The sequence below is a fragment of the Acomys russatus genome, chromosome 3, assembly GCF_903995435.1.
Source record: "Acomys russatus chromosome 3, mAcoRus1.1, whole genome shotgun sequence".
NCBI lineage: Eukaryota > Metazoa > Chordata > Mammalia > Rodentia > Muridae > Acomys > Acomys russatus.
In genome coordinates this window covers 21,586,746-21,614,581 of record NC_067139.1, presented here as the reverse complement: position 1 = coordinate 21,614,581, position 27,836 = coordinate 21,586,746, and the positions used below count along the sequence as shown (strand labels likewise).

Genomic DNA, 27,836 nt, shown 5'->3' with positions numbered 1-27,836 from the left:
TATGAACGGAACTCCAGGCTATACGCCACAGTTGGTGGATTTCAGGTGTGTCTTTGGCATACACAAAGAAAACAAATGGTCCCAAGTTTGTTCACTTGCCTTTATGCTCATCTTTAGAAAGGCTGTGGGTGTTCATCACAAACATTTATTGATGCTTCTGAAAAAATGTTTGCAAGATAAAAATATAAAAATAAAACATATAAAGTTATTCACTAAAATAGTACCTTAATAAATCTGTTAGAACAAGAGGCAGGACTGGATCCCGACATTATGGGCTTTGGTCTTTTGAAGCAGTCACACGATTGCACCCCAGTCTTCCCCGACAGTGAGATGGTAAAGAGAGCAGCATCCCCCAGCTACAACTTCTACTGCAGGGTTAAAAAGCAGCTGAGGGATGTCTCCCTTCTATTTGCCTTTTTTGGCCTTGGCTGTTTTTTCCTTTCTCTTTTTCACATGTTTAGGAATTTTATTTTTCCTCTTCTCTCTCTGAGCTTCTTTGACCATCTTTTTTCTTTCCTGTAAAACACAAGCAACCCATCTCAACAAATCTTATTCATTCAGAGTATCCAAACTATTATTAGAACTAAATTAAAATTCACGTTAAATGGATAAAAGTATATGTATTTGCTTTAAAAATAACAATAACAGGGGTAGAGAGATGACTCAGAGGTTATGAGCACTGACTGCTCTTCCAGAGGTCCTGAGTTCAATTTCTAGCAACCACATGGTGGCTCCCAGCCATCTCTGTGATCTGATGATCTCTTCTGGCCTGCAGATGTAGCACTATATAAATAATAAATAAATCTTAAAAAAAAAAAAAAACAAAAAACAGTAACAGATTGGTGAGTACAATCTGGGGGTACAACTTTTCTTTGAGGCTCCCTCCATCTCACATCTTTCCCATCTCTTTCTCTCTCCCCCATATCCCTGCCTTCTTCCCGCTCTCAAAGAGGGTCTCATTTTATTGCCCAGACTGTTCTTAAAGTCCAGAGGCTACGACAACCACACCTAACACACACTTCAGTTTCCAACGCTGGGACAGTAGGCACCTGTCATTTTATGCAGGCTATCCTTCTGCCCCCGACTCCCTCGCCCCAGGCCACTACTGAGCTGCACCCTGGGCCATGAATGCTGTTGAAATGTAGACAGTCAAATCAATATCCCTGTATATGTTACTTGATGTTTACAAGTTCCATATCTTAAGATAAATAAAAGTTAGAAAGAAATGAGTATTTGCTCTACTAGATATAATGTGTCATCTGTGCCAAACTAAAGAATCTCCTAATAGCAGCCTCTAACTTATTCCAAAAGTCAAGTTCACATTTAGTTATGGAAACTGCAATTAGAAGCACTATTGATTTCCAAGCCACCACACTCAGGGGGAATAAAGATCTCAGCTAACCTTTTTATCAAGGTCAGGGGCAGCAGTGTGGTTTTTGCATCGGGCATGACCTCCTTGTTCTTCAGGGTCTGTGGCAGAGCACTCAGAGCTTCCAGCATCTTCTGAGTCAAAACCAGTCTCTTCTTGAACTTCATTTTCTAGGAGCGCAGGAACCTTGAAATTATTATAGAATCATATTACTTGAAGCCAATTACTTATCTATTTGTTAGTCAACATATTAATGCCAGCATTTTATATCAGTATACAAGATACACTGAAAAGTCAGGTACCAAAATACCAAAACAGCAGAATCAACATTAGGGAGAAAGATGGAAGACATTCATTCACTCCAGTAGGACTCAGATCACACACAAATCAAGGAATCAGCAGGGGTGTCCAATCATCTGACAGTGCAACATGATGCTGTCATCTACAGATGTGTTGGGCTCCATTTACACTCTCCTGGCATGCATGCCTGACTGCTGGGGCTACATGGGTAGCCTAAATCAACAGCACAGCTCTGCTGCTGCTTTCAGCATGCCCGATGGTAGAGCTGGGATTTGGCAAGAATGTGAAATACAGAGGCGATGATGATGATGATCCATTTGGGTGACTTCACATCTGTTTTTCTGTGAATCACATTATTAACAATAAGTTAATCTAATCAAAATGAACAGTCAACCAAAAGGAAATTATATTTTCCCTGAAATGTACCATATTTATTTAACTTTTTTTGTCTTCTTTGAGACAGGATCTCATTACATAGTCCAGGCTGACCTTAAACTTTGCACTTTCTTGTCTTACAAGTAGGTGGGTGATGACCACTGACCTCAGGTCTTCTGGAAGAGCAGCAAGAGCTCTTAACAGCTGAGCCCTCTCTCTAGTCCTGACATTTTTCAAAACTGATTTAAAAACTACCAAAAAAAGTGTATGGCTATCATTAATACCCCCCACCAATCAAGACTAGGACTAGCAACAAATATTTCACTTTTAACAAAAGAATTCAGAGACAGAATAGGTATATTTCCAAATTTAATTTACTTTATAGTAAGTTTTGTATTTTTCAAGAAGAGTTTCCACAGGTTGGCAAGATGGCTCATCAGGTAACCTGAGAATCTACGTTGGATCTCAAAGAGCTGTGAGGTGGAGAAAACCAACTCCCCAAAGTTGTCTTCTGACCACCACACATGTGCTGTGACATACTTGTTGAGTGTACACACACACACACACACACACACACACACACACACACACACAAATACAGTAAAATATTTGCAGAACAAATCCTGTTAAAAGCAGTAATAACATATGTTCTTTATACCTGCTGGACTCCTGACAAATCCTTTTTCAATCCCGTGACAGTCTGGTATAGAATCTTGTAAGCAAAAAGAAAAAGAATACATATAAAAATTGACAGTGATAGGCACATACTACATTTTTTAAAATTTATTTATTATTGTGTATACAGTATTCTGCCTGCATGTACACCTGTAGGGCAAAAGAGGGCATCAGATCACATTATAGATGGTTGTGAGCCACTATGTGGTTGCTGGGAATTGAACTCAGGACCTCTAGAAGAGCAGTCAGTGCTCTTACCTCTGAGCCAACTCTCCGCCCACACATACTGCATTATTAAACATTGTATGAAACACTGTCACTTGTGATTCTGAGAATATACTTAAAACATATCACACAGTAACACAGAATGTAGCATGCATAATTCTTGTGTCCCAGGTATGCACCCTCCATAGGCCCAGACAATTAAAACCTAATAGTTTTCATATGAGCTTTGCAACCCACCAGGTGACAGCACATACTAACTTTGAACTTGGTTCAGTGAAATGTTACCCACTCCACAAACACCTCTAGCCAGCTCTCAGCAAGAGCTGTAGTTATCAGCAACAGTACTTTCAAGGGGCTGGAGAGATGGCTCAGTGATTAAGAGTGAATGCTGCTCAATCATGAGTTAGGATCTCAGCACCTATATTCAGTGGCTTAGAAAGCTCCAAGGTTTTTGCTACCAAGAAGAGACTTGATACCCTACGAGCATATAGAGGGGGAGGAGTCCCCCTCAGTCAGTCATAGGGGAGGGGAAATAAGGGGAAAATGGGATGGAGGGAGGAATGGGAGGATACAAGGGATGGGATAACAATTGAGATGTAGTATGAATAAATTAATAAAATATATTGGAAAAAAAAGAAGCTCCAAGCCGGGCGTGGTGGCGCACGCCTTTAATCCCAGCACTCGGGAGGCAGAGGCAGGCGAATCGCTGTGAGTTCGAGGCCAGCCTGGTCTACAAAGTGAGTCCAGGATGGCCAAGGCTACACAGAGAGACCCTGTCTCGAAAAACCAAAAAAAAAAAAAAAAAAAAAAAAAAGAAGCTCCAAGGGGACCAATACCCTCTCCTGGCCTGAGGGCACACATACAGATATATACATGCAATCATACAGACATATATAAATAATAGATCTATTTTTTTTAAGCGCTTTTAGGCCAGAGAGCTATATATATCAGCAGATAAAGGCACCTGCCATGGAGAGAAGTGACCTGACAAAGCTGTCCTCTGGCCTTCCTACAGGCCCCATGGCATGCGTGCTGACGTACACATCTAACACACACAGAAATTTTTTTCAATGCTTTTGTTTCATGCATGAAAACCTGGAGAACATTTCTTTGCTCTTTATATGAAAACTTACATAAACAGCTAAGCTTTGCTATGTGGCAGCAAACCCTGAGTGCTTATACTCTATGGCCCATTAACAGAACAACAAAGATTCAAGGGGACTGGTGTGATGTGCTATGGCTAAGGACTTGTTCTGTTTATGCGGGGACCCAAGTTTGGTTCCCAGCACCTGTGCAGGGAGGCTTACAACCTCCACGGGGACCTAACACCTCTGGCTTTCAAGGACCCTCACATTTACTCATGTGCACATACCACCACCACGCACATAATTAAAAATAATATAAATATTTTAAATATTTCTTCAAATATATATGGAAATGAAGCACAGCTTATCAATCTACTACAAACATTTCTATCCTAGACTTCCTTGTGGATCTGCCTTTTTACTAATTATAGTTCTCTGGACATGTGCAAATACATTAACCCTCTCTTAAATGCAGGAAGTATTCCCCTTACGGCCAACAACATGTTTACACACAGGGAGCTGATCATCTCACTAGCACCAAGCGAGGATTAAGCTTGGGACAGTCTCCTTTGGTACAGCCAGTTCTGCAGACAACCCAAGCTACTCACGTTATCTTGTTGAGTGTTCAGGGCCATGTCGTCCTCCTTCAATCTCATCATTATATCCACGTCTCTCTCGTAATGTTTTACTTCATTTAAGGTCCTGGGAATATATGCTTGTTTGAACACCTAATAGGAGAAAGAAAATTTAAACTATTATTCCTATACTCCTCCCATCCCCTCAGTTAATCATGCAGAAATCTGTATTGCCATTACCAATGCTGACTTTGAGTCCACCTGTGTACACACTGGAGTCATATCTGCTATGTGATAAGCTAAAAGCAATATAGTAAGACTAACATACTAAGAGGTTGCTGAGTGCAACAATCCAATTGAATGTAAACTGTATACCATGTGTCTATAAAATCAACTTCATGCTTTACCAACAAAACAAAATCATGAAAAGCCCTGTAACACAAGAATTAGTTGGGAATGTAATTCTACCAATCGGGCAGCTGAATCAGAATGGATGCTAAGTTTGAGGCCAACCTGCATTACAAATCAAGTTCTAGGACAACCTGGTTTCTATAAGACCCTGTCTCAAAACACACAACACAACACCCTAGAGTTCCATAGCAAAAGCCACAAGTATCCTCAAGTCTGTGAATATGTAATAAACTCACCTCTTCATCCACATGATCTTGGCTAGTCTTTTCTTCCTTGGTCCTTTGAGAAGCTATTTCCATAGCCTTTGGGTAAAAAAGACACATTTTGTATTTTGAAGTGAACTTTTTTTTGATCTTCAAAGGTGTCACATTTTCACACTTCTGAAAAGTACCTAGAGTGAGCCTAGAAATGTAAGTTGGCTTTCTACTAAAGACTTGTCAGTCATTAAAAAAGAAATAGAATAAATTCATCTCAATTTTTTTTTTTTTAGATTTATTTATTATGTATACACTGTTCTGCCTGCATGTACACCTGCAAACCAGAAGAGGGCATCACATCACACTATAGATGGCTGTGAGCCACCATGTAGTTGCTGGGAATTGAACACAGGACCACTAGAAGAGCAGCCAGTGAGTGCTCTTAACCTTTAAGCCGTCTCTCTAGCTCCTTAAAATTATTAGCAAATATCTTTATCACAATAAAACGGAAACTCAATAATGAACCATTTCTTTTTTTGTTTTTGTTTTCTTTGTTTTTGTTTTTCAAGACAGGGTTTCTCTGTTACACAGAGCCCTGGCTGTTCTGGACTCTCTATGTAGACCAGGCTGGCCTCAAACTCACAGAGATCTGCCTCTCGAGTGCTGGGATTAAAGGCATGTGCTACCACACCCTGCTCAATGAACCATTTCTTGATACCTGAAAAGTCAGTGAAATGAATCACAAGGAAGGTAAATTTGGCCCTAACGCCAACACAATATAAATCACCAAGAAAGTCCCTTGGGCAGTGAGTGGAAGAAAGGTGACAAAAACTCTATATGGGTTCTTATGACTTAGTAAAACAGTTCTCTAGTTAAAATACATACAAGGAGAGGGCCAAAGCCTACACTGTTCTTCCAGAGGGCCAGAGTTCAATTCCTAGTACCCACGTTGGGGAGCTTATAACTGCCTGTTACACCAGCTCCAGGGAAATCCAATGCCTCTGGCTTATACAAGCATCTACACACACATGCACATACCTACATGCACACATAATTAAAATAAAAATATATCTTTTAGAAATAGAGAGAAGGAAAGAACATTTATTTTCTGTTTTCTTTTTTAAAATACAGACACTAGAATCAATACTAATGGGGTAGACATAAAAATACTTTGATAGTTACTCAGTCAAATCATGGAAATGGCAGTTTGAATAAAAAATGGCCCATACAGACTCAAAAGGAGCAGCATTACTTGAGAGGGCTGGGACATGTGGCCTTGTTGGAATAGACGTGGTCTTGTTTTACGAAGTGTGTCACTGGGGGTGTTGCTTTGAGGTTTCAGAAGCTCAAGCCAGGCCCAGTGGCTCACTCTCTCTTCCTGCTGCCAGTGAATCCAAATGCAGAATTCTCAGCTCCTTTTCCAGTACCTGCCTGTGTGCTGCCATGCTTCCTCCCCATCCCCATGATGATAATGGACTAAACCTCTGAACTGGAAGCCAGCCTCAATTAAATGTTTTCCTTTATAAGTGTTGCTATGGTCATGTTTCTTTTTTTTAAGGGATTAAAATTTTTTTCATTTATTTATTATGTATACAGTGTTCTGCCTACCATGTACACCTGTACACCGGAAGAGGGCACCAGATCTCCGTATAGATGGTTATGAGCCACCATGCTGGGAATTGAACTCAAGACCTTTGGGAAAAGCAGCCAGTGCTCTTAACCCCTGAGCCATCTCTCCAGACCTGTCATGTTTCTTAACAACAATAAACCTTAAGACAGGTCTAATTGCCTAGTACATAATCAGGTACTGACAATATACAAATAAAACTTCTCCCTCAGGAGTTCATAATCTGCCAAAAATGGTAGCGCACAGCTATGACCACGGCACTTATGAGACAACAGCAGGAAGAGCTACGGTCAGGTCAGCCTGGGCTAGAAAGTAAGACCCTATCTCAAAGAAACAAAAACCTCACAGAGATCAAACCAAACAAACAAATCTATGGGCTGGAGATGTGTTCAACTGCACGAATGCTGGCACAGCATGCACCAAACCGCTGGTTTGATCCATAGCACTGCATAAACTGGATACAGTTATACTCTTAGAACCCAGGAGACAGAAGCAGGAGGATCACAAGTTCAAGTTCATCCTTGGCTATACTGAGTTTGAGGCAGCCTGGGATATAGAGAACACTGTCTCAAAAAATTATTATTGCCAGGTGTGGTGGTACATGTCTTTAATCCCAGCACTCGGTGGGTGGATCTCTGTGAGTTGGGGGCCAGCTTGGTCTATAGAGTCTAGGAGAGCCAGGGCTATTGTTAACAAAGAGAAACTCTGTCTCTGGAAACAGCTTCTCCTGAATCTCCCCTTGAGACAACTGTCTGACCTGAGATTTAACGCTGGCCAGGCAGAGCAAGATGAACAGGGCCGAGGTGGAATGGCACTTCAGGGGAAAGGGGAAATATGAGAATCCTGACTCAGAAGTGACAAGGGTAAACACACATACATGGGTTACATCAAATATAAAACTTCTGGGCCAGGCATGGTGGCACACACCTGTAATCCCAGCACTCGGGAGGCAGGGGCAGGCGGACGGTTTGAGTTCGAGGCCAGCCTGATCTACAAAGTGGGTCCAGGACATCCAAGGCTACACAGAGAGACCCTGTCTTGAAAAACCAAATCAATCAATCAATCAAACTTCTGTTTGGGGACTAAAGGGTGCACTCAACAACTACTACAACCACAGCAAGCAATGTACAGGCATTTGTCATGTTGTGAGGCCTGGTTGCTCACTTCCCACGACTGTGAGTTGGACGTTTCCTACTGCCTCTGCATTGCTTTTTTTCCCCGAGCTTGGCTCCTTACACCCACTTCAGGTGGCTCATAACTCAAGCTCCAAGGGATCCAGTAACTACCTTTGGCCTCCTTGGACATCTGCACACACACAGCGATAGTCACACAAACACACATGTATACATATAAAGAATTTTTTTTTAAAGCATGTGGTTTTACTTAATAGCAGAACCAAGAGTAGCTGAACGACGCCAGGGTGGTAGTTTCCAGGAGCTGTGGGGACTAGTAAGCCCAGTTTCAGTCTTTGATGATTGATGATTAAAGAAAAGGTTCTGAAGAAAGAAAATTAGTGGTTTGCACAATAATTTAAATTCATCTAATGCTTAGTCCTTAACATCATGCATGTTTTACCAGACCCAACAGTTTTCTCACTCAACAGTATGGAGTGTGTCAGGAAGGAACCCTGAGTGTGAGTCAAGATGGAAAAGTCTCTATAATCTTACCAGGTGAGTAAAGTCAAGAAACCTGGTTTCCCTGGCTTCTTTGCTCTTTTTTAAATTTCACTGTGAAATGACAAGTGCTAAGACGTTATCAAGATGAACAATGACTAACTAAGCAACCCGAATCTCTCAGATGTGCCACACAAAGGCAAGCCATGCATATTCCTCTCCTCAGCCCGTACCTTTTCCAGATAAGCATCCATGTTCTCAACAGTGATGGAAGGATCTGTGACAAACTCGAAGAGCTCCCGCACAGTCATCACAGCAACACCATGTTTGAAAAAGAAATCTGTCAGAAGGAAAGACATTGATGGCAGCTCCACAGGGGGAATGGGTAAGACCCCAACTAATGAACAGAGCAAGAAATAACAATGCACCATCTCCGGCCAATGGCTTATGTAGCACTGTACTGAGCAATTCAGAGGCAAGATTTGCTGGTCAGCGCCAGGGATCAAATGCAGGCCCTTCCACACGAGAGGCAGATGTAGCATTCCTATGTCAGACTACATTGCCACTCCAAGTGACAAGACCTTATCTCAGTGGTTCTCAACCTTCCTAATGCTGTGACCCTTTAATACAGTTCCTCACATTGTAATGACCAACTATAAAATTATTTCGTTGCTACTTTATAACTGTAATTTGACTGTTATGAATCATCATGTAAATATCCGATATGCAGGATATCTGATATTAAGCCCTTGTGAAAGGGTTGACATCCAAAGGTGTTAGGACTCTGGTGGAGAAAATGCTAATTTACCCCATGTATGCATGCACAGAGCCTGTCAGGGAATTCCACTTTCAACTCACCATTGACATTGGCACAGTCTTTTCTCAAGAACTCCAATGCATGTGGGTGGTCATGCTCCACAGACTGAGAAACATCAATGATGTATACATCTCCACCATGGTACCTTGTGGGCAGCAAGCACAGAGGTTACAGGTTATCACTAGGTTCTTGGTTTTTTAAAAAATATATTCTGAAGCAGGGCGTAGTGCCACTTGCCTGTAATCCCAGCAGAGGCAGAGGAAGGTGGATCTCTGTGAGTTTGAGGCTAGCCTAGTCTACAAAATGAGTCCAGGACAACCAAGGCTACACAGAGAAACCCTGTGCTGAAAAACCAAAAAACCAAACATCTATTCTGAAGCTGGTTGTGATGGCATACACTGGTAGTATCTGTTGAAGGAGGCAGAGGTGGGAGGATCAGGCCAGAGTCTGAGGCCAGTCTGGGCTACACATGTTTAGCTGAATGTAGTGGCACATGTCTTTGATCTCAGCACTTGGAAGGCAGAGACAAGTGGATCTCTGTGAGTTCAAGGCCAGCCTGATCTACAAAGTGAGCTCCAGTACAGCCAAGCTATGTAGAGACCCTGTCTAAACAAAACAAAACAAATAAAGCAACAACAGTCTATTTTGGTCTCTGTTTTGGATAAGTTCTCTCTATGTAGCACTTCTTGCCTCACTTTCCTAAGTGCTGAGATTACAGGCACTCATTTCCATATCTGGCTTGAAAAAATAAAATCAACCTTAAGTAATTCATAAATGACTATAGCAGACGAGACATGGCTATCCTGACTAATGGAAAGATGAAAAACAGAAAATTTCAAGGCCTATTAAGTCAGCTACAATGAACTCTCTCCCCTGACACCTTGTGCTGGGGATGGAACGCAAAACCTCATAAAATGTAGTCTAGGCAACTGTTCTACTAACCAAGCCACAAACTCAGTCCTCCAAAGGCGTCTGTTCTGTGGCCAAGGTCATTGAAGGCAGTGACCACATCTTAACTCTTACACTGGGAAGCCAACGGAATACAGTATGACTTTGTAGACTGAGATTTTATTGTTTTGAAGTAATTTAACATGAAATAACTTGTGGGAAGTTTCCAGGAGACAAACCACACTCACAGCATGTTGAATTCACTGAGATCCGCATGGACAAGTCTAGCGTCCTGATACATTTTCCTCATGTACTGAATGACCTGCAGGTACAACTCCCGGGCCTTAGATTCTGACAACTGAACATTTTTCAAAAGCGGTGCAGGCCTTGAGTAAAAAGGAAATGAAAATAAAATCATCAAGATCAAGTTTTCTTGCCTCAGTCTACACTGTTAAATGCATCTCTCTTCTATAATTCATCATGTGAACTGACAATCGAATATGAATGCCACTCCAAAATGCAGACAACTACAGGTACTTTCCCAGCACTTTAATAAATTAGACAGCCCTTAAAAGCAAGGTTACTTTTGTTATTCTGATGCACTGTGAAACTTCACAATGGTAAATCATAGCAGTTAGGCACTAACACAGCAGGAAAGAACCGTGAAGGAAACAATGGGAAATAACCACCTAGGGCACATTTCACAGGACTTCATGACATTCTTCTGACAGTTCATATACTTACATGTCATCTTTGCCAATGAAGCCCATGAGAAGAACATGACTTTTTAATCTGATTGGCTTTGGACATGGTATGTCTGCTGTTCTTAGCCTGTGATGTAGATAAAAGGACAATTGGAAAATCAAAAGGCATATAACAAATTACAGCAGCTACAGACCATGGCATGAATACTACTGTTAGAAACAGCACCAGATCCTCTCTTACATTGCTATTTCATAAACCAGTGGGTTTTTCATTTTGGTTTGTTTGTTTGTTCAAGACAGGGTTTCTCTGTGTAGCCTTGACTGCCCTGGACTCGCTTTGTAGACAAGGCTGGCCTCAAACACAAAGCGATTTACCAGTCTCTGCCTCCGAGTGCTGGCATTATGGGTGAGTGCCACCACGCCCAGGTGACACAGGAAGATTTCAAGACTTCCAAAGGAAACGGTACCAGCTTAATAGCAAATTATACCTATGGATAGCACATGAAAAGTTTAATGACACTGGAAAGAGGAAGGAAAAATCCAAAAACTTTGAGGAAACTAGGTAAGTATCCTTTCTTTTCAGTAGTTATGGCAAAATGATTACACATTGTGCCCTAAACTGGACTAAGTAGAAAAAGCAAGTGATCAGCCAGAGGTTAGGGCCTGACAAAAATCTATCTAAAACCCTGTAATAAACAAACAAACAAACAAATATTGGTTTTTCTGCTTAGCCCTGGCTGTCCTGAAACTGGACTGAGTAGAAAAAGCAAGTGATCAGCCAGAGCTTAGGGCCTGACAAAAATCTATCTAAAACCCTGTAATAATTAAAAAAAAAAAAATATACACACACACACACACACATACATGTGTGTGTGTGTATGTATGTATGTATATATGTGTATATATGTATATATGTATGTGTATATTTTTTTTCTGGTTAGCCCAGGCTGTCCTGAAACTCAGAGATCTGCCTGCCTCTGTTTCCCAAGTGCTGAGATTAAAGGCATATGCCCCGATCCCTTGTAACTTTTTAAAATGACAGCGTTATCACCACCATGTCATTGACTGTCTAAAATCTTGTAAAACAGCCTTATCTTTCTCAGAACAAATTCTACATGTTTTCACATGGCTTCAGACTCTTCAGAATAGCAAACTTCTTACACTTAGTTCAGCATCTGCCCCCCTCTGCTTGGAAAGGGTGGGGCATGAATACCCAAACACAGTTAAACATATGTACTGCAACCTACAGACACATGTACACACTACCAGTCACCTGGATAAGTTCCTCATTTCCTTTTCTGCCCACGTCTTCACCATTTTTCTAGGGTTTCCTTTACAATAGCCACGACGAAATCTAGAACAAGCAAAGATTTGTTAATCACTGCATTTTACAACTTTAGCATTTGAGGAAAAAGGAATTCAAGAATTTAAGCTCACCTGAATTCCCCAGTTACATACTTATCACGATCTTTGAACACCAAAATAGAAGTTTTGTATATTTTGATTGCTCTGCTCTCTCCACTGGCTGTACTAGCATAGTATACATTAGCCTATTTTAAGCAAAAACAAAGGAAATGAAACATGTTAAATAACTAGTGTCAGTTTCCGGTTGATTCTAACCTCAAAAGTAAACTGAGACACCTATGTCACTGTCATCTCTTGAGGGTGTGAATTAAAATGAGGCATTGGGCTACAGTAAATATACCTCCAGCATATATTCATATGCCACCCTGTAAAGTTCTGGTCAGTTACGGGCCCCATATGCCAGAGTGGCCTCATAAGATTATATCAGCTGGGGTTAGACAGATGGCTCAGAGGTTAAGGGTGCTGACCTTTTTTCTTCCAAAGGTCCTGAGTTCAATTCCCAGCCAACCACATGGTGGCTCCCAACTATCTATAAGAAGATCTGGCGCCCTCTTCTGGCCTGCAGGTGTACATGTAGGCAGAAAACTCCAAATTAAATGTAACTGGCTTCATACATGTATCTCTGATGAATATTTTCTTATATCTAATTAATTTCCACAGAAAATGAGTTGCTAATTGTGATGGTTTGAATGAGAAATGTCCTCCAGAGGCTCATGGATTTACAGCCCTGGTCCCTGGTGGGCGGTGCTCTTTTGGGGGCTTAAGGAACATTTAGGGGGTACAGCTTTGCTGGAGGAAGTATGTCACTGGAGGCAGGCTTGAGAGTTAACAGCCTGGGCCTGCTACCAGTTCACTCTCTACTTCCTGTTTCCTGCTGCCAGGCCTCCTCCCTGCCACTGTGGACACTAACCCTCTGGAACCTTCAGTTAAAATAAACGTCCTTCCTTTAGCTGTTTTTGCTTATGTACTTTAGCATAGCAGGAGAAAAATACCTAAATATACTGTTGTTTAAAGTCACACTTAGCCTTTAATCCCAGCACTTGGGAGGCAGAGACAGGCAGATCTCTTGAGTTCCAGGCCAGCCTGGCCTACAGAGTGAATTCCAGGACAGCCAGGGTGACTGAGAAACCCCAACTTAAAAAAAAAGAAGTCACACTTATCCTTTTCTAGATCTACAAATAAAGAAACAAGAAAGATTAGCTTATAGAAATGAAATCAATAACCTTCCCTCATTAGCAGTAATTTTAAATTGGGACTCAGGACCACAGTGATCTGAAAATGTAAGCTCACTGCTCAGCACACAGACTCTGCAATACAATTTCTTTCTTTCTTTTTTGAGACAAAGTGAAGTCAGCTGGGAGAAGTTAGAGCCAGAGCAGCTGAGTTGAACCAGCCAGCCCAGGGCTCAGTAAGAACAAGAAAGGGTGAGTTTAGTAAGCAGTAAGTCTCAGAGGCTAAAACATTCTAGGCCTAGGCTGGATTGTACGGAGGCTAGAAGCTTCTAGCAGTAGGCCTAGGTTAGCAGACAGAGGCAGTAAGCCCCCGAGACAACAACTGAATAGGACGAATAAAAAATACTTTTACAACAGGGTTTCTCTGTGTAGCCCTAACTGTCCTTGCTTTGTAGACCGGGCTGGCCTTGAATTTAGACACCTTTCTGCCTCTGCCTCAGGAGTGCTGCAATTAGAGGCATATGCTGCCACCACAGCCAGACTTCATTCATTCTGAGACAAGGCTTTCCTATGGAGCTCTAATTAGCCTGGAATGTGCTAAGTAGACCATGCTAGCCTGGAACTCACAGAGATCTACCTGCCACTGTCTCCTGAGTAATGGGATTAAAGGTATATGCCGCGATGTCCAGCCTTCTTTTCTTTTTAAAGGCATAAGCTATAAAGTGCCTTAGTTTCCTAACATGAAAACCCTGTCATCCCAACAACAGCTCACTTCTTTTCCAGTGCTAATGCAGCCATGCACTTCTGATATGTCTTCTCTATGCAACATCTTGAATAAAATCATCTTTGTTCTGGTATCTAACACCTAAAAAGAAATGTTTTTTAAAAGAAGTACAATCATGAAAACAATTCAGACAAAACAAATTATAGGACAATAAAAATATATACCCAGAGTGATTAAGATAGCTCAGTGACCCAAGCCTGATATCCCCAGGACCCACTCAGGGGAAGGTGGATAGAGGGAGCGAACCCCACAAAGCTGCCCTATCACGTCCACACTGTGCAGGTACTGCCTTCCCCTTCATGCACACACACGTGTTAGTTTGGTTTCTGTTCCTGTGATAAACACCATGACCAAAACAACATGTGGAGAAAAAGGGTTATCTCATCTTACTCTTCTAAAAAACAGTACTCGGCTGAGGGAAATCAGGACGGAAGCTTGACGTAGGAACTGAGGCAAAAACCATGGAGGAAAGAGGCTGACTGACTGGCTTGCTTCCCATGGACTGCTCAACTTGTTTTCGTATACAGCCCAGGGGTACCCAGTTCTTTCGTATACTACCCACGTCCAGGGTGGCACCACCCACAGCGCTGGCACACAGACTTGCCTACAAAGCCAATCTGATGGAGGCAGTTCCTCTCTGGAGATTCCCTTTTCCCAGGTGACTCTATTTTATAGCAAGTGAACAAAAAACCCAACCAGTACAGCATACAGTGAGTTATCACTATAAATAGTGCTTTCATATCCAATGATCCTCCAGCTGCCCAAACTGGACTGCAGGTCAGCTTCTATCCCCTTAAGTCTTAAGGAGCTATAGTAATAATCAAGCCATTACTATTTCAAAATGTGGAATTGTACAAAGACATATGAGTGGAGGAGAGCCCAGGTAAACAGCAATAATAATAATCTAAACCTTCTTTATCATTTTCTTCACATCAAAAATCTGGATCATACCCTTTAATCTTAGCACTCAGGAGGCATGAGGCCATCCTGATCCACCCAGCAAGTTCCAGACCAGCTAGGGACTCACACTCACACAGACACACACACATACACACACCCAGAGACGGGGGGGGGGGGGGGGGGGGCAGGCAGAGGCAGAGAGACAGAGGGGACGGGAGAGTAAACTTCATATACTCTGCTGCCCATAAGAAACTAGGGGCTAGCTCTCTAGCTCTACCTGCTCCAAAGAGCACAGTACATCTCATTTCTAAAGAGGTCTCTAGTTAGAAATTTGATGGTATTATCCTTCTTTCCCTTTCCCCTCAGCTATACGTGCCCCAGATACATGGCAGCTACTCAACCTGTTTTAAGCCAGATGTTCAACCTATTTAATGGGAAAAAGAATAAAATTCCTACAGACTCTGCACAGTAGCTTCGAGGGTTATGGGGGTTACTAGGAGAAGGTTATGGCTCTTCCTAACCTACTAGAGGTTGTATTATACAGCCAAATGCCAATCAACTGAACTCGAAACAGTGTTTACTCAGGAGTAATTTTAGATGAGATTAACACCAAGTAAGGAAGCTAAAACCAAGGCACAATTCAAAGAGAAAAGAAATGTTAATTTCAAAGTAGACTGTGCAGCATACTTCAAGCGTACCTGTTCGACAGTTGCTCTGTCAGCCTTATCTTTTATGCGATACCTAAGGGAACAAAGAATAACAGACATATTCAAAACTCAGTGAGGAGACAGGTTGAAACTTTTAAACATACGTGATTCTCAATAATTCTTAAGTTTTTCATAAGAGATCACAATTTGATAGACTCTTCACTTAGTGAAACTCCATTTCTCTGAGCATGCAAATTAATTCTCTTTAGCAGGCATGTCCAATCTTTTGTGAATCTTTTTCATGTATTATTCTTATGTGTGAACGAAATATAGGTAAAAGCACGCCGTCCTGCAGGTGGGGGTCAAAAGACAACTTTTGGGAGCTGGTGCTCTCCTTCTACCTTCAGGGATCAAACTCTGCTTGCCAGCCTGCGTGACAAGTGCTTCACTGCGCCTTCTCACCATCATCTCCCAGGACCTCTTCCTTTTGCATTTCCACAGGACGGCGGCATCTACAAAGCTCACACTCAAGAGCTTTGCAACCACGGAACAACAAAAGCAATTAATCTCATGCTTTAAGTAAGTTTACAATTTTCTGTTGTGTCACAATCATAACTGTCCTCAATCACATTTACTTATATATGAACCTGCAGGTTGGACACACGTGCTAGGGAGGTATACACAGACACAGACACACACACTACATATATAAACATGTATGTGTGTATACATAATGTTATATATTTAATATATATTTCACATATGCATACAGAAGAAAGGGAGAGAGGAAGAGGGAAGAGGGATAGGTGAAAGTGAAAGTTTTTCTATGTCCCTGAGGCATTAAATAAAAGAGCAACTGGAGTACAGTGACAAGGGAAATATTGAGTGTCTGTACTGCTCTTTAACTCACGTCAGCTTACACACTACCTAAGTCAATCCACCACACTAACCTAAACTACAGTGGGCTCAAATATAAGGAGTCACACAGATCAGTGAGATAGCAGGTGACACAAGTATCTCTCAGAAAGCAGTTTCCGCTGTGAACACAGCAACAAACCAGAGAAAAACTGACTTTACTGTTCAGTTCTCTACTGCCATGATCTCAGGTACCATACATGAGAGAAGTCAGCCAGACCTTAGTCTCAAATGAATCTACACACACACTCATCCTGATGAAAACACAGGTGAACTTCACAATTGTGCTTTTACTACTTCAGACTTATTTAATATTTTGATTTACAAAAGTACAGCACACTTTAAGCTAATAAACAAAAGCACATAAATATCCTTTGCAGAACAATTATGCTACCCAGTCAAGAAATTAGTCTCCACCAACCATGCTTTATACTGAAAACATTACTTACGATTCTGCTTCTTTTTGTCTACACTTTACAGTGACTTTATTTATGACAGAATCAGTGACATTCAGTTTATCTAAAAATACAAAAACAAAAAATGTAAACAATACAAAAGAGAAAAAGACATTAATAGTCTCCGAACAGGATACTTCTCCCTCTACTTTTTCTTTATTTTCTTAATAGAATTAGAATATATTTTACTTATGAGGTAAGCAATAAATTGACTTATTTTTTTCATAGTGTGCATTTTCAGCACTGTAGTGTGATTTTTGAGCCAGAATTCTAAAATTCTAGATATAGACAATACTTAAAAACATTGGATCTACATATTAAATCTCAGATACTTAATATTTTACATAATATAAATAGCACAATTGTCTCAATTCAAAGTTTAATTGTGCAAGCTTCAGTTTCTTTTTGAGTTAGAGATATATCATCATGACTATGAAATATTTATATACATAAATTTGATATTTATAGACAGTTTACATGAGAAACACTGGGTAAGTTTATAGAATCAAAATGGTACAAGCAAAAAATGGTAGCGCTGCATTTTTGTTTGTTTGTTTTCTTTTTCAAGACAGGGTTTCTCTGTATAGCCTTGGCTGTCCTGGTCTTGCTCTGTAGACCAGACTGGCTTGAACTCACAGAGGTCTGTCTGCCTCTGCCTGCAAGAGTGCTGATTATAGGCATGCACCACCACTCATTTTTAAAGCAGTATAATTCAAACTAGGGCTGGCTTTTTTTTTTTAGGGCTAGCTTTTAACCATTAACACCATCATAAAGTCTCTAACCAAACAAAAGAGCATTTTTAGGCTGGTCTAATACAAAATGCAATGCAGAACAGATAAGAATTGGAATGAGTATCTGAAACTTCATATTCCCACAACAGATGAAAAAATAAAAGAACTAAGAAAGTGTGAATTAAACTAATGTTAGTTGCTAAAAGTAATTTTTTTCTTTCAGCTCTATCACTGAGTCAAATATTCACTTCTTTTATTTATGTATGTATTTATTTATTTTTAGACTCACTTCTTTAGCCAACAAAAGTACCTAAAATACTGGGGCCTAGTAGTGCACACCTGTAATTCAAGCACTCCAGGGAGGCACAAGTGAAGGAGGAGGAGGAGGGGGAAGAAGAAGAAGAAAAAGGAGGGGAAAGAAAAGGAGGAGGAAGAGAAAGAGGAGGAGGAGGGAAGAAGAGGGAGGAGGAGGAAGAAGAGGGAGGAGGAGGAGGAGGAAAGTACCTATGGAAGAGTTTCTTCACAGTGCAGTTAGGCAATGTATTTTTTAAAAACTTACTTAGGTTGATTTTATTTTCAAATTTTCGCAAGGACTTGTCAATTGGAGTAGACATTTTGGCTGAGTTGTAGTTAGACGTCTGTCGATTTGCCTAAAAGAAATTAGTTTTTTAAAAGAATTAATTGTAAATTCAAGCCTAAGCCTAAGGCTCATAATGACATTCTTCTTTTCTTCAAAAGTATATTTTGGGGAGAAGGGGCACCACACATGTGGAAGTCAGAGGACAACTGTTTTTTTTTTTTTCTCTGTGTAGCCTTGACTGTCCTGGACTCACTTTGTAGGCCAAGCTATCCTCAAACTCACAGAGTTCCACCTGCCTCTGCCTCCTGAGGGCTGGAATTACAGGTGGTGCCACCACAGCTGGCTCAGAGAACAACTTTTAAGAGCTAATTTTCTCCTTCCACCCTGATGGTCGCAGGAATTGAACTCCGGTTGTTAAGCTTCCCACAAAGTGCGCCCCCCTGCTGAGGCACACCCCTGCTGAAGCGCCACCTGCTGAGGCACTCCCTGGCAGCCCACTTAGTAAAGCATCATTACCTACAGGAGCTTTATACTAAAAAGAAACAATTTTTCTAAGGCTTTTTTTTTTTTTTTAAAGAACTGGGTTTGAGTCTCAATACCCGAATGGCAGCTCACAGCTGTCTGTAACTCCAGTCCTATGGACTCAAAACTTTCTTTTGATCTCCTGGGGCACTTCATGAACTGCATGCACATGGTGCACAGATACATATGCTGGCAAAACATACACACACAAACACACAAAATAGAAAAAATACAAGCATTTCAAAGAGAAAGCTAAGACTACTGACTAGAATATAGACCACGTTATTTACTTCTTGTCAATGTATTTTTTATTATTAAGAATAAGTTAGATTTATTGTTTTAATTTGATTGGCTTGTAGATTTGATACTTGAGAATATTCATTTAACCTAAGCCTATCATTAAATTCATCCTAAATATTTCTTTTTAATCCTGACACTTCAAGAAAGGAAATGGGGAAGGGTACTTATAGGCACTTAGACTGATGTTCTGTTCAATCTTAAGTAACAACAAAGGAAGCAAAATCAGTACCAAAACCCACAAAGAGTGCAGCTAAGATTTTTAAAAGGGGCTTTTGCCGGGTGCAGCAGTGTACGCCTGCAATCTGGCACTTAGGGAGGCAGATATCTGAGTTCGAGGCCAGCCTGGTCTACAGAGTGATTCCAGGACAGCCATGGCTACATGAAGAAAGAAACCTGTCTCAGAAAACCAAATAAATATTTAAAAAGGGCCCTCAGTCAGGCAATAGTGGTGCACGCCTTTAATCCCAGCAGTCAGGTGAAACTCTGAGTTCAAGGTCAACCTATTCTACAGAGCAAATTCCAGGACAGACAGGGATACAGAGAACCCTGTCTCTAGGAGAGAAAAGATTTCAGCTGCTGATTCAGTCTTATTTTATCTCAGCTGAGACATGGCTGTCTTATGTGTAAAGAACTTAAAAGGATTTTCTATTAAATTTAATGTAAATTTTCTTTAGATTTAGTTATCTCACCATATATGTATGAATGTTTTGCCTGCATGTATGAATGTGCACCATGTGGTGTCTGGTGCCCACAGACGCCTAAGAGGGCATTGAATCCCCTGGAGCTGGAGCTACAGATGGTTGTGAGCTGCCATGTAGGTGCTGGGAATTGAACCCAAGTCTTTTGAAAGAGCAAAAAGTGCTCCAAACCACTGAGCCATCTCGTCTCCAAACCACTGAGCCATCTCTTCAGCCCCTTCAACTTTAAAAATAACTTTTGGCTTTAGGATATAGATCAGTACAGTACTTGCCTAGTATGTGCAAGGCCCTGGGTTTGATTCGTAGCCCCACAGTAAGTATAAATCAACCCTGTTTCATACCACATACATGTTTGACTACCTGATTTGACTTTTGTATTGCTGACATGTGTTGGGGACAATAGGCCATATGGCCAATATTCAGCCATCTTGTCAGAGTCCGCACCTTTAAGTCTCTGTTTTTCCCAGAGCTTGCCTTTCACCAGAAACTAGCTGACCCTGTTGTGGGTCAGCCGTTAAGACTAAAAACAGATAGAGATGGAGCAACCCTGTTATGGTTTAGCAGTTAGACTAGACAAAGATGGAGCCAGATACCCTGTGTGGCAGGACATTATGACCCTGCCTGGAATTCCCTGTGTTTTGAGAAAAGCCTGCAGCTGGGTTGCTTTAGCAATATGCTTCCCTGCCTTTTGACTTATAAATACTGCTGCCTGACTAATAAAGTTTGAGAGCTTGATCAATACTTCAGACTTGCTCTCCTTCTTTGTGTCTTGCATTCCAACAGGTGGATCTCCTCCCGAGTTTCAGTCCAACCCCGCAGGCTGGGGCAGACATGCATGGTAGGCAAGTGCTCCAACAATGCACTGCATCCCTAACATAACATTTGCTATGATAACCAGCAACCAAAAGTAGCAGTTAACATTACCTACACATACATTATATCACAATCCATGCCCAATTACCCAGTCTCCCCAGTGGCTCAGTGGAGGAGTTATCAAAACTTACTTTGTATTCCAGGCTGGCCGTAAACTTGTAATCCCCCTGCCTCTGCTCCACAGGTAGCTGAGGCTAAAGAACTTTGCCAGCTACACTTGTTAAGTTACCAATGAGTTCCAACTTTTTTTCCTGCTGTGCTGGGGAGCCAGGGAGGAATCCCTAGAATCTTTTGTACTCTAGCCAAATGCTTTACCATTGAGCTATAGTCCCAGCCTCCTTTTTGTTCCTTAAATGGTCTGCAGGTAACTGCTTAGTCATGGCTTCTCCTTCGCACATTTTAAAATTCATGCATCCTATGACACTCCAGGAACTCTTAACATTTATTGATTATTGAAAGAATCCAAATACAGAAAATTATGAGAAATATGAAAAGTACAAAGAAAAATCAATAAAAAGCTGGGGCTACAAAACAATAGAACTTATATAACCACAAAGTCTTTAAAAAAATACTACATGGATGGCTCAGTCCTTAAATTATTGTCTTTTAAGCCTGAGATCGGTGTTCAGTCCTCAGCACCTGCATGAAAAGGCAGGCTCAGTGGTATACCATGACCCCAGCACTATAACAGCTGAGAGAGGAAGGTCTCTGGAAGTCATTGGCAGTGGCTAGCTCAACATGAGCTCTGAGTTCAGTGAGATGTCTCCAAAGAGAAGGTTGAGCTGGCTCAGCAGGTATGAGAACTGGAATTGGATCCCAGCACCCACATAAAAAAAATCTGGGGGTCAAGCTGGGCATGGTGGTGCTATACGCCTTTAATCCCAGCACTCGGGAGTCAGAGGCAGGTGGATCTCTGAGTTTGAGGCCAGCCTGGTCTACAAATAGAGTCCAGGACAGCCAAGGCTACACAGAGAAGCCCTGTCTTGGGGGAAAAAAAAATACGGGGGGTCCATAAAACATCTGTAAGTCCAGCTCCAAAGGACTGGTACCCACTTCTGCCTTTTCCACATGCACAGGTATGTGCACATGCATTTGCATATGCTCACACACACACAGACAGACACACACAGCAAATAACACAGATTTACAGAATTCCTTACATACCTGAGGGTTACTGCCTCCATTCCAGGTACAGCTCTTGATGAGTTTTCCAGTCCCATCATCCCAGTACCAGTCAATGCCATCATCATAGTTGTCTTCCTCCTCAATCTCATCTTCGCCCTTGACCTCTGTCACATCATTCTGAAGGTTTTTAAGTAGAATGTCATCTTTTGCTTCGACTGATTTCACTTCTATGTTTTCACTAGAAATAAGAATGTTCTGGCATGCTTATATATCCTCTAAAGAGAAAACACATATGTACATATACCTAAAAGATTCTGTTACATTTCCCAATCTGCCACATCTTAATATCAAGTTCTCTTGTTTTCCAGATTGCGGTAATGCTTTACTCTCCATGCCCTCACACTAGTGTCATCGGGTGTTGGTTTTGCTTTTGCCTCAAGTCAAGCTAGAATTTACATTATCCTCTTTGGTAAATGAACTGACTCTGATCAGTGCACAAGACCACACTCTGTTAAATCATGAACCTACGTTACGGTGGTCTGTGTGTCAAAATCTACCTTTCCTTGACTTTACTGTAATACCAGGAGCTATAGCAAGACAAATAACTTCAACTCACTCTTGTTTATAAAAGGAAGCAATGGGGAAGAGAGGCTCAACACTACACCGTGAAGTAGGCCAAGGACAGGCCAACAGAAGAGATTATCAGAAGAGGAGGTCTAGAGCAAAGAAACTGAAACCAGCTGTGATCCCAGCACTCAGGGAGGTAGAGGCAGGTGGTTCTCTGTGAGTAATTTGAAGCCAGCCTGGTCTACAAGGCCAGTCCTGAGTTCAGGACAGCCAAGGCTGTTACACAGAGAAAACAGGACAAAACAAAAACTAACAAACAAAAAGACAAGGTCTCACTATGTAGCCACGGCTGGCCCGGAACCTGCTATGTAGACCAGGCTGGGTTCGAATGCAGAGATCCACCTGCCTCTTGCCTCCCAAATTCCGAGATTAAAGATGTGTGCCACCTCACCTGACCATAAAAATAGCCATTTTTTCTTCTAGTTCTGGGGGCTGAACTCAGAGCCTTGCCCTTTCTAGGCAAGCACTCTACCCTAGCACAAAATCCCTAGCCCTTCCCTCCCACCCACCTCTCCTTTTGTTCTTGCTTTGTTTTTGAGACAGGGTTGCACTGTATGGCTCTGGCTAGCCTGGAACGCACTGGTCCTGAAATAATAGAGATCTGCTACCTATTTCCAGAGTGCTGGGATTAAAGATTTTTGCCACCACACCTGGCCCATCCATTTTCAAAAGAAAGAAAGAAATTCAGTAATCAATTCGAATGTATTAATTGGCTACAGCTCACAGGGCTTTAAACGCCCATGGGTATGAGCACAAAGAAGAGAGGTAATCATAAAATAACTGCAGGTTACCAGGATTTCATAAGTATAAGACATAAATTACCCTTTCACTTACCAATCTAATAATCTAGAGTGGTCTGTTAAGAGCTACAACTACGCAAATGATCCTGGTGTCCTCAGTCTCAACTAGCCAATCCTTTGCTGTAACATGTCTTGTACAGGCAGCGCCACTGGCCTCTACCTTCCTACCAGATGCCACTAGTATGCCCCACCCCCAGCCCAGGTGTGACATATAAAAATGTCTCTGGAAGAGTGCCAAGTTTCTTTGGCGTAGCAGCAGATTCACATCCATCAGAGGACGGTGTAGTCTCCCAGCGTCCTGTGTGTTTGGGGACAGTGGCTAATTGGTACACTGTCATTACCATTACACACTGACTAGCAAAGCAGGCTTGTTTCTTCTTCCCACTTCAACTCTTCAAGAAGGTCTTCTGGGAGATGATCTGTAACCATTAGACTGGAAATCTCTCTACTTCCTCTTGCTAGTCCCTACTATCCTCTATTTACTATATACGTTATTGCTTAGTCATATTTCCTTTGTACCACTCACCATTTCATTTTAACGCAAATAATTTGCCTAATTATCAATACCAATTTCCCCTAGCAGAAAGCAAGGCTAGTGTCAATCAAGGCAGAAAGGGGCCCGGCCTCAATTCTCCCCACTGTGCTCTAGGCGCTGGTCTGCCCTTTTTTCCAAACAGCAGAGACTTGATTTGTCTTTTTCATCACTATCTCCAGCGGAGGTCAAATTTTTGCTGAGTGTGCGGAACCCCGTTTGTAGAAGAAAAGCCCTACGTTTTCCTATTATCCTCAACTCTGCTTCTTTGCTAGTCATTCTGGGAACCCAGACTTCCCAGACAAGTAGCTTTCACGAATGTTCAGCCATGAGGACAGAGCCCGAGAAACGTCCAAGCCAGCCAGGTGTCAGCTCCCGGGGCGGAATGGAGCTGGAGCAACCTGAGCAGGCCGCGTGCAGCCTCAGGCCGCCTACCTGTCCGAGGACTCCGCGTCGTCAAACTGCCCCGGGACCACCGCGGTCAACCTATCCCGACGGCAGTCCATGATGCCTGGGTTGAGCCCTGCGCCTCTCAGGCAGCGAGCGGAAGAGACGGCTTTTTACCTATCGAACCCAACCGCGTCTCCGTGGTTCCCGCCTTACAAATCGCTCCGCAGCCTCCGGGCCCAAGGAAACAACCAGGCACCACGGAGGACACACGACTTCGGCAGACACAGCCACGGACAGACCGGAAGTTCAACGCCGGAAGTATGCCACCAGCCGTACCACTCTCACACCGTAGTGTTCTCAGGGAGCATGCGTATTACGGTAGCCGAGAGAGGCCAATTCGCGGGGTGAAGTGGGCGTGTTGCGTTTTTGAGGATGTGGTTGAGTAGGATGTGTGGTGTCCGTTTTTCTCCAGCCTTTTCGTTCTTGCTCCGCCATGGTGTTTCCATTCTCAGAAAGTCAGGCCTGTTATCCCCTGGCTGCTGAAGACTTGCGTCCTCTGACCTCCTTCCTCTAGACTCCAGTGCGGCCCAGCGGACGTCACACTGGGCCGTTCGAGCGCTCAGCGACGGGGCCAGTTGGAGACAGCACTCGGTGGGGGCGGTTGGAAGGTGTTCTCCTTCCGGCGGGGCCGGTGTGCCGGGAGGAAACTCGGAGTCCTTAGCCTGGGTCACAGAAGCTCTATGGATCATGGAAGTGAGCACATTTTTGCTCCCTAGAAATGTTGGTGCGTTTTTCTGAGATGCGAATGAGACCAGTAATCGTGTGTTCTTTAAAGTTGGCGTTATTCCACTAAAATACTAAACTCAGATTTTTACGTTGGCAGGAACTCTTGTGACATCTCTCACTGCTTTTTTTTTTTTTTAATGTTTAAGTGTTATGTATTATCGCGCGCGTGTGTACGCAAATGCACGTGTGAATTTCAGAGAATAATTTTTGAGCGTCTTCGCTCCTTTTGCCAAGGGCTCCCGGAACTGAACTCGGGTCAGCCGAGATCTCCCAAGCCCTTATTACTTATTATAAAATGGCTTTAGCTCAAGCCGGGCGGTGGTGGCGCACGCCTTTAATCCCAGTGCTTGGGAAGCAGAGGCAGGCGAATCCTTGTGAGTTCTATGACAAGCCAGGTTTACACAGAGAAACCCTGTTTCGAAAACAACAAAACCAACAGCAACAAAACGGCTTTAGATCTAATAGCTAACCAAACATTTAATGTTTTGAAAACTTAACGTAAGCCGTGCGGTGATAGCGCACGCCTTTTATTTAATTCCTGCGCTTGGGAGGCAGGGGCAGGCAACTTCCAGGACAGCCAAAGCTACACGGAGAAACCCTTTCTTAAACAACAACAACAAAACCATCAATTTGCTAGGGACCGAAGGGAAATACGGAGATGAAGTCTTGGGCTTGCTGGGGTGGGGTGTTTGTTTTAAGTACTATGGCACCTTATATGTACTTTTTTGGGGGGAGAGTTTCAAGATGGGGTTTCTCTGTGTAGCCCTGGCTGTCCTGGACTCCCTTTATAGACCAGGCTGGCCTCAAACTCACAGTGATGTGCCTGCCTCTGCCTCCCCAGTGCTGGAATTAAAGGTGTGCGCCACCACGTCCGGTACTCTGACAGCTTATACTGAGCCATAGGAGGCATGAACAAACTTTGAAAAACGCAATTGAACAGAAGGCTCAGTGGTTAAGAGCATGGGAGTTCATGGGGGGTTTGGTTCCCTGTACCCAGTTGGGCCACTCACAAATACTGTGACTCCAGTCCCAGGGGATCCCTCACATACATGGCGTTTATATACGCAACACACACACATAAAAATTTAAAAGTTAATCACAGGTCCATGGAAGATGATTTAAGGATTTTCACATCGCTGTCATCATCCCACAGGTAACATTTATTATCTGCAAGGTGGGAAAGATGAACTTAAGATTGAGCGGGTCAGCAGCCCTGTAGCTTCTTTGCCTACTTGCTTTTTATTATACTTTTATACTTTTCAATTTGAAAATTTCTTCAGTAAGTTAAGTAATTTAACAAAGTCATCCAGGCAGATAGGTACTAACTGTAGACTGAGACAATTTGATATTAAGTCACTAGAATGCAGGATGTTTTTCAGTCAGTGTTTTAACTGTAGACTATAGTTTGTTTTGTTTTTTTAAAAATTGTTTGTTTATTACGTACCCAGTCCTCTGCCTGCAAGTATGCCTGCAGGCCAGAAGAGGGCGTCAGATCACATTGTAGATGGTTGTGAGCCACCATGTGGTTGCTGGGAATTGAACTCAGACTTCTGGAAGAGCAGTCAGTTCTGTTTGTTTGTTTGTTTAATTTTCGAGAGAGGGTCTCTCTGTGTAGCCGTGGCTGTCCTGGACTTGCTCTTGTAGACCAGGCTGGCCTCGAACTCACAGTGATCCACCTGTCTCTGCCTCCCGAGTGCTGGGATTAAAGGTGTGCGCCACCATGCCCAGCTGCAGTCAGTGCTTTTAACCTCTGAGCCATCTCTCCAGCCTTGGCCATAGTTCCTTAACTGAGGATTGTGGCCCCATAATGGGAGTAATGATGAATTCTCAACACCCAAAATTTGATTCATAATAAAATGTGTAATGATTCTGAAAGTCCTCTGGCAATATTCACCCGTGATAACATCACACAGCTTGCACTGTTTGTGCCACTGTTCCAACCCACAGCAACAGACTGCCTGAAATACCTTAAGACTTGAGACTCACATGTTATAACCTGCAGTGTTTTTACTATACGTGCAGTTTTCTGGTCTTATAGAAATAATCATTTCGTTACAATAAAACAGACTTAATATTTTCCTGATGTCATTTCTTGACATATAAATTTCAAAGTTGCATATCTTTGAATGGTATGTCAGATGACCATCTAGTTAATATGTAAATTTGCTTTCCTATTTCACGCGGTAAAATTATATGTATACCAAAGAATTGTTTTAAAATAAATTTCTTTGATTTGCTATCAGTGTTTTATTTGTATGCCTACGTTGTATACATGTAAGTTTTACAGAGTGAGTGGGGAAAGTCTAAAAATTCCTGGTCTAATCTACTTCAGTTGATTTAAAAAGAAAAGACTATAAAACATAGGGCCTGAGTTGGGTTCCCAGCACCCGGGCCAGGTGGCTCAGCTCTTCCTGTGACTCCAGCTCTAGGAGATCTGACACCACTCGCCTCCAAGGACACCTTGAATCGCAAGCACCTACTTACAGAGACACAAATACATACACATAATTAAAAATAAATAGGAAAGTTAGTGGGGCTAGAGAAAGAAGAGGGCTGACATAGGAAACACTGGCCAGTTTGCAGTAGGAAGTATTGTCCTTGCCAGACAATTATAATGTGTATATGGAAAATGAGTGACACTCTTGGAGTGTTGGTTAGACTAAACAGTAAACAAATAGTGATGAATTATAAAAGTACAAAGACTAATGTAACATAGAAACTAAAACTAGGTAGATGGTGCGCTGGTTTTTATCAGCTTGATACAAACCATTCG

The 27,836-nt window shown here is 42.2% G+C and overlaps 1 protein-coding gene across 1 annotated transcript; it reads right to left on the bottom strand.

Moving 5' to 3' along the window:
- Positions 1-45: 45 nt before the first annotated feature.
- On the bottom strand, positions 46-24,555 carry Riok1 (RIO kinase 1). The gene is made up of 17 exons (XM_051170145.1): positions 24,323-24,555; positions 21,968-22,166; positions 18,390-18,480; positions 17,094-17,163; positions 15,781-15,823; positions 14,171-14,263; positions 12,299-12,411; positions 12,135-12,215; positions 10,902-10,988; positions 10,406-10,543; positions 9,311-9,414; positions 8,686-8,792; positions 5,252-5,317; positions 4,638-4,757; positions 2,703-2,756; positions 1,403-1,555; positions 46-516 (listed from the first exon to the last, which is right to left on the bottom strand). Exons 1-17 carry the CDS (start codon positions 24,391-24,393, stop codon positions 406-408), a joined length of 1,701 nt encoding a protein of 566 aa, XP_051026102.1. The 5' UTR covers positions 24,394-24,555; the 3' UTR covers positions 46-405.
- Positions 24,556-27,836: the final 3,281 nt, after the last annotated feature.

Coding starts and splice junctions, on each gene's coding strand:
- Riok1 (XM_051170145.1), bottom strand. CDS start 24,393: ATGGACTGCCGTCGGGATAGGTTGACCGCGGTGGTCCCGGGGCAGTTT. Junction 22,167..24,322: donor GACGCGGAGTCCTCGGACAG/GTAGGCGGCCTG, acceptor TCTTATTTCTAG/TGAAAACATAGAAGTGAAAT. Junction 12,216..12,298: donor TATGTAACTGGGGAATTCAG/GTGAGCTTAAAT, acceptor TGCTTGTTCTAG/ATTTCGTCGTGGCTATTGTA.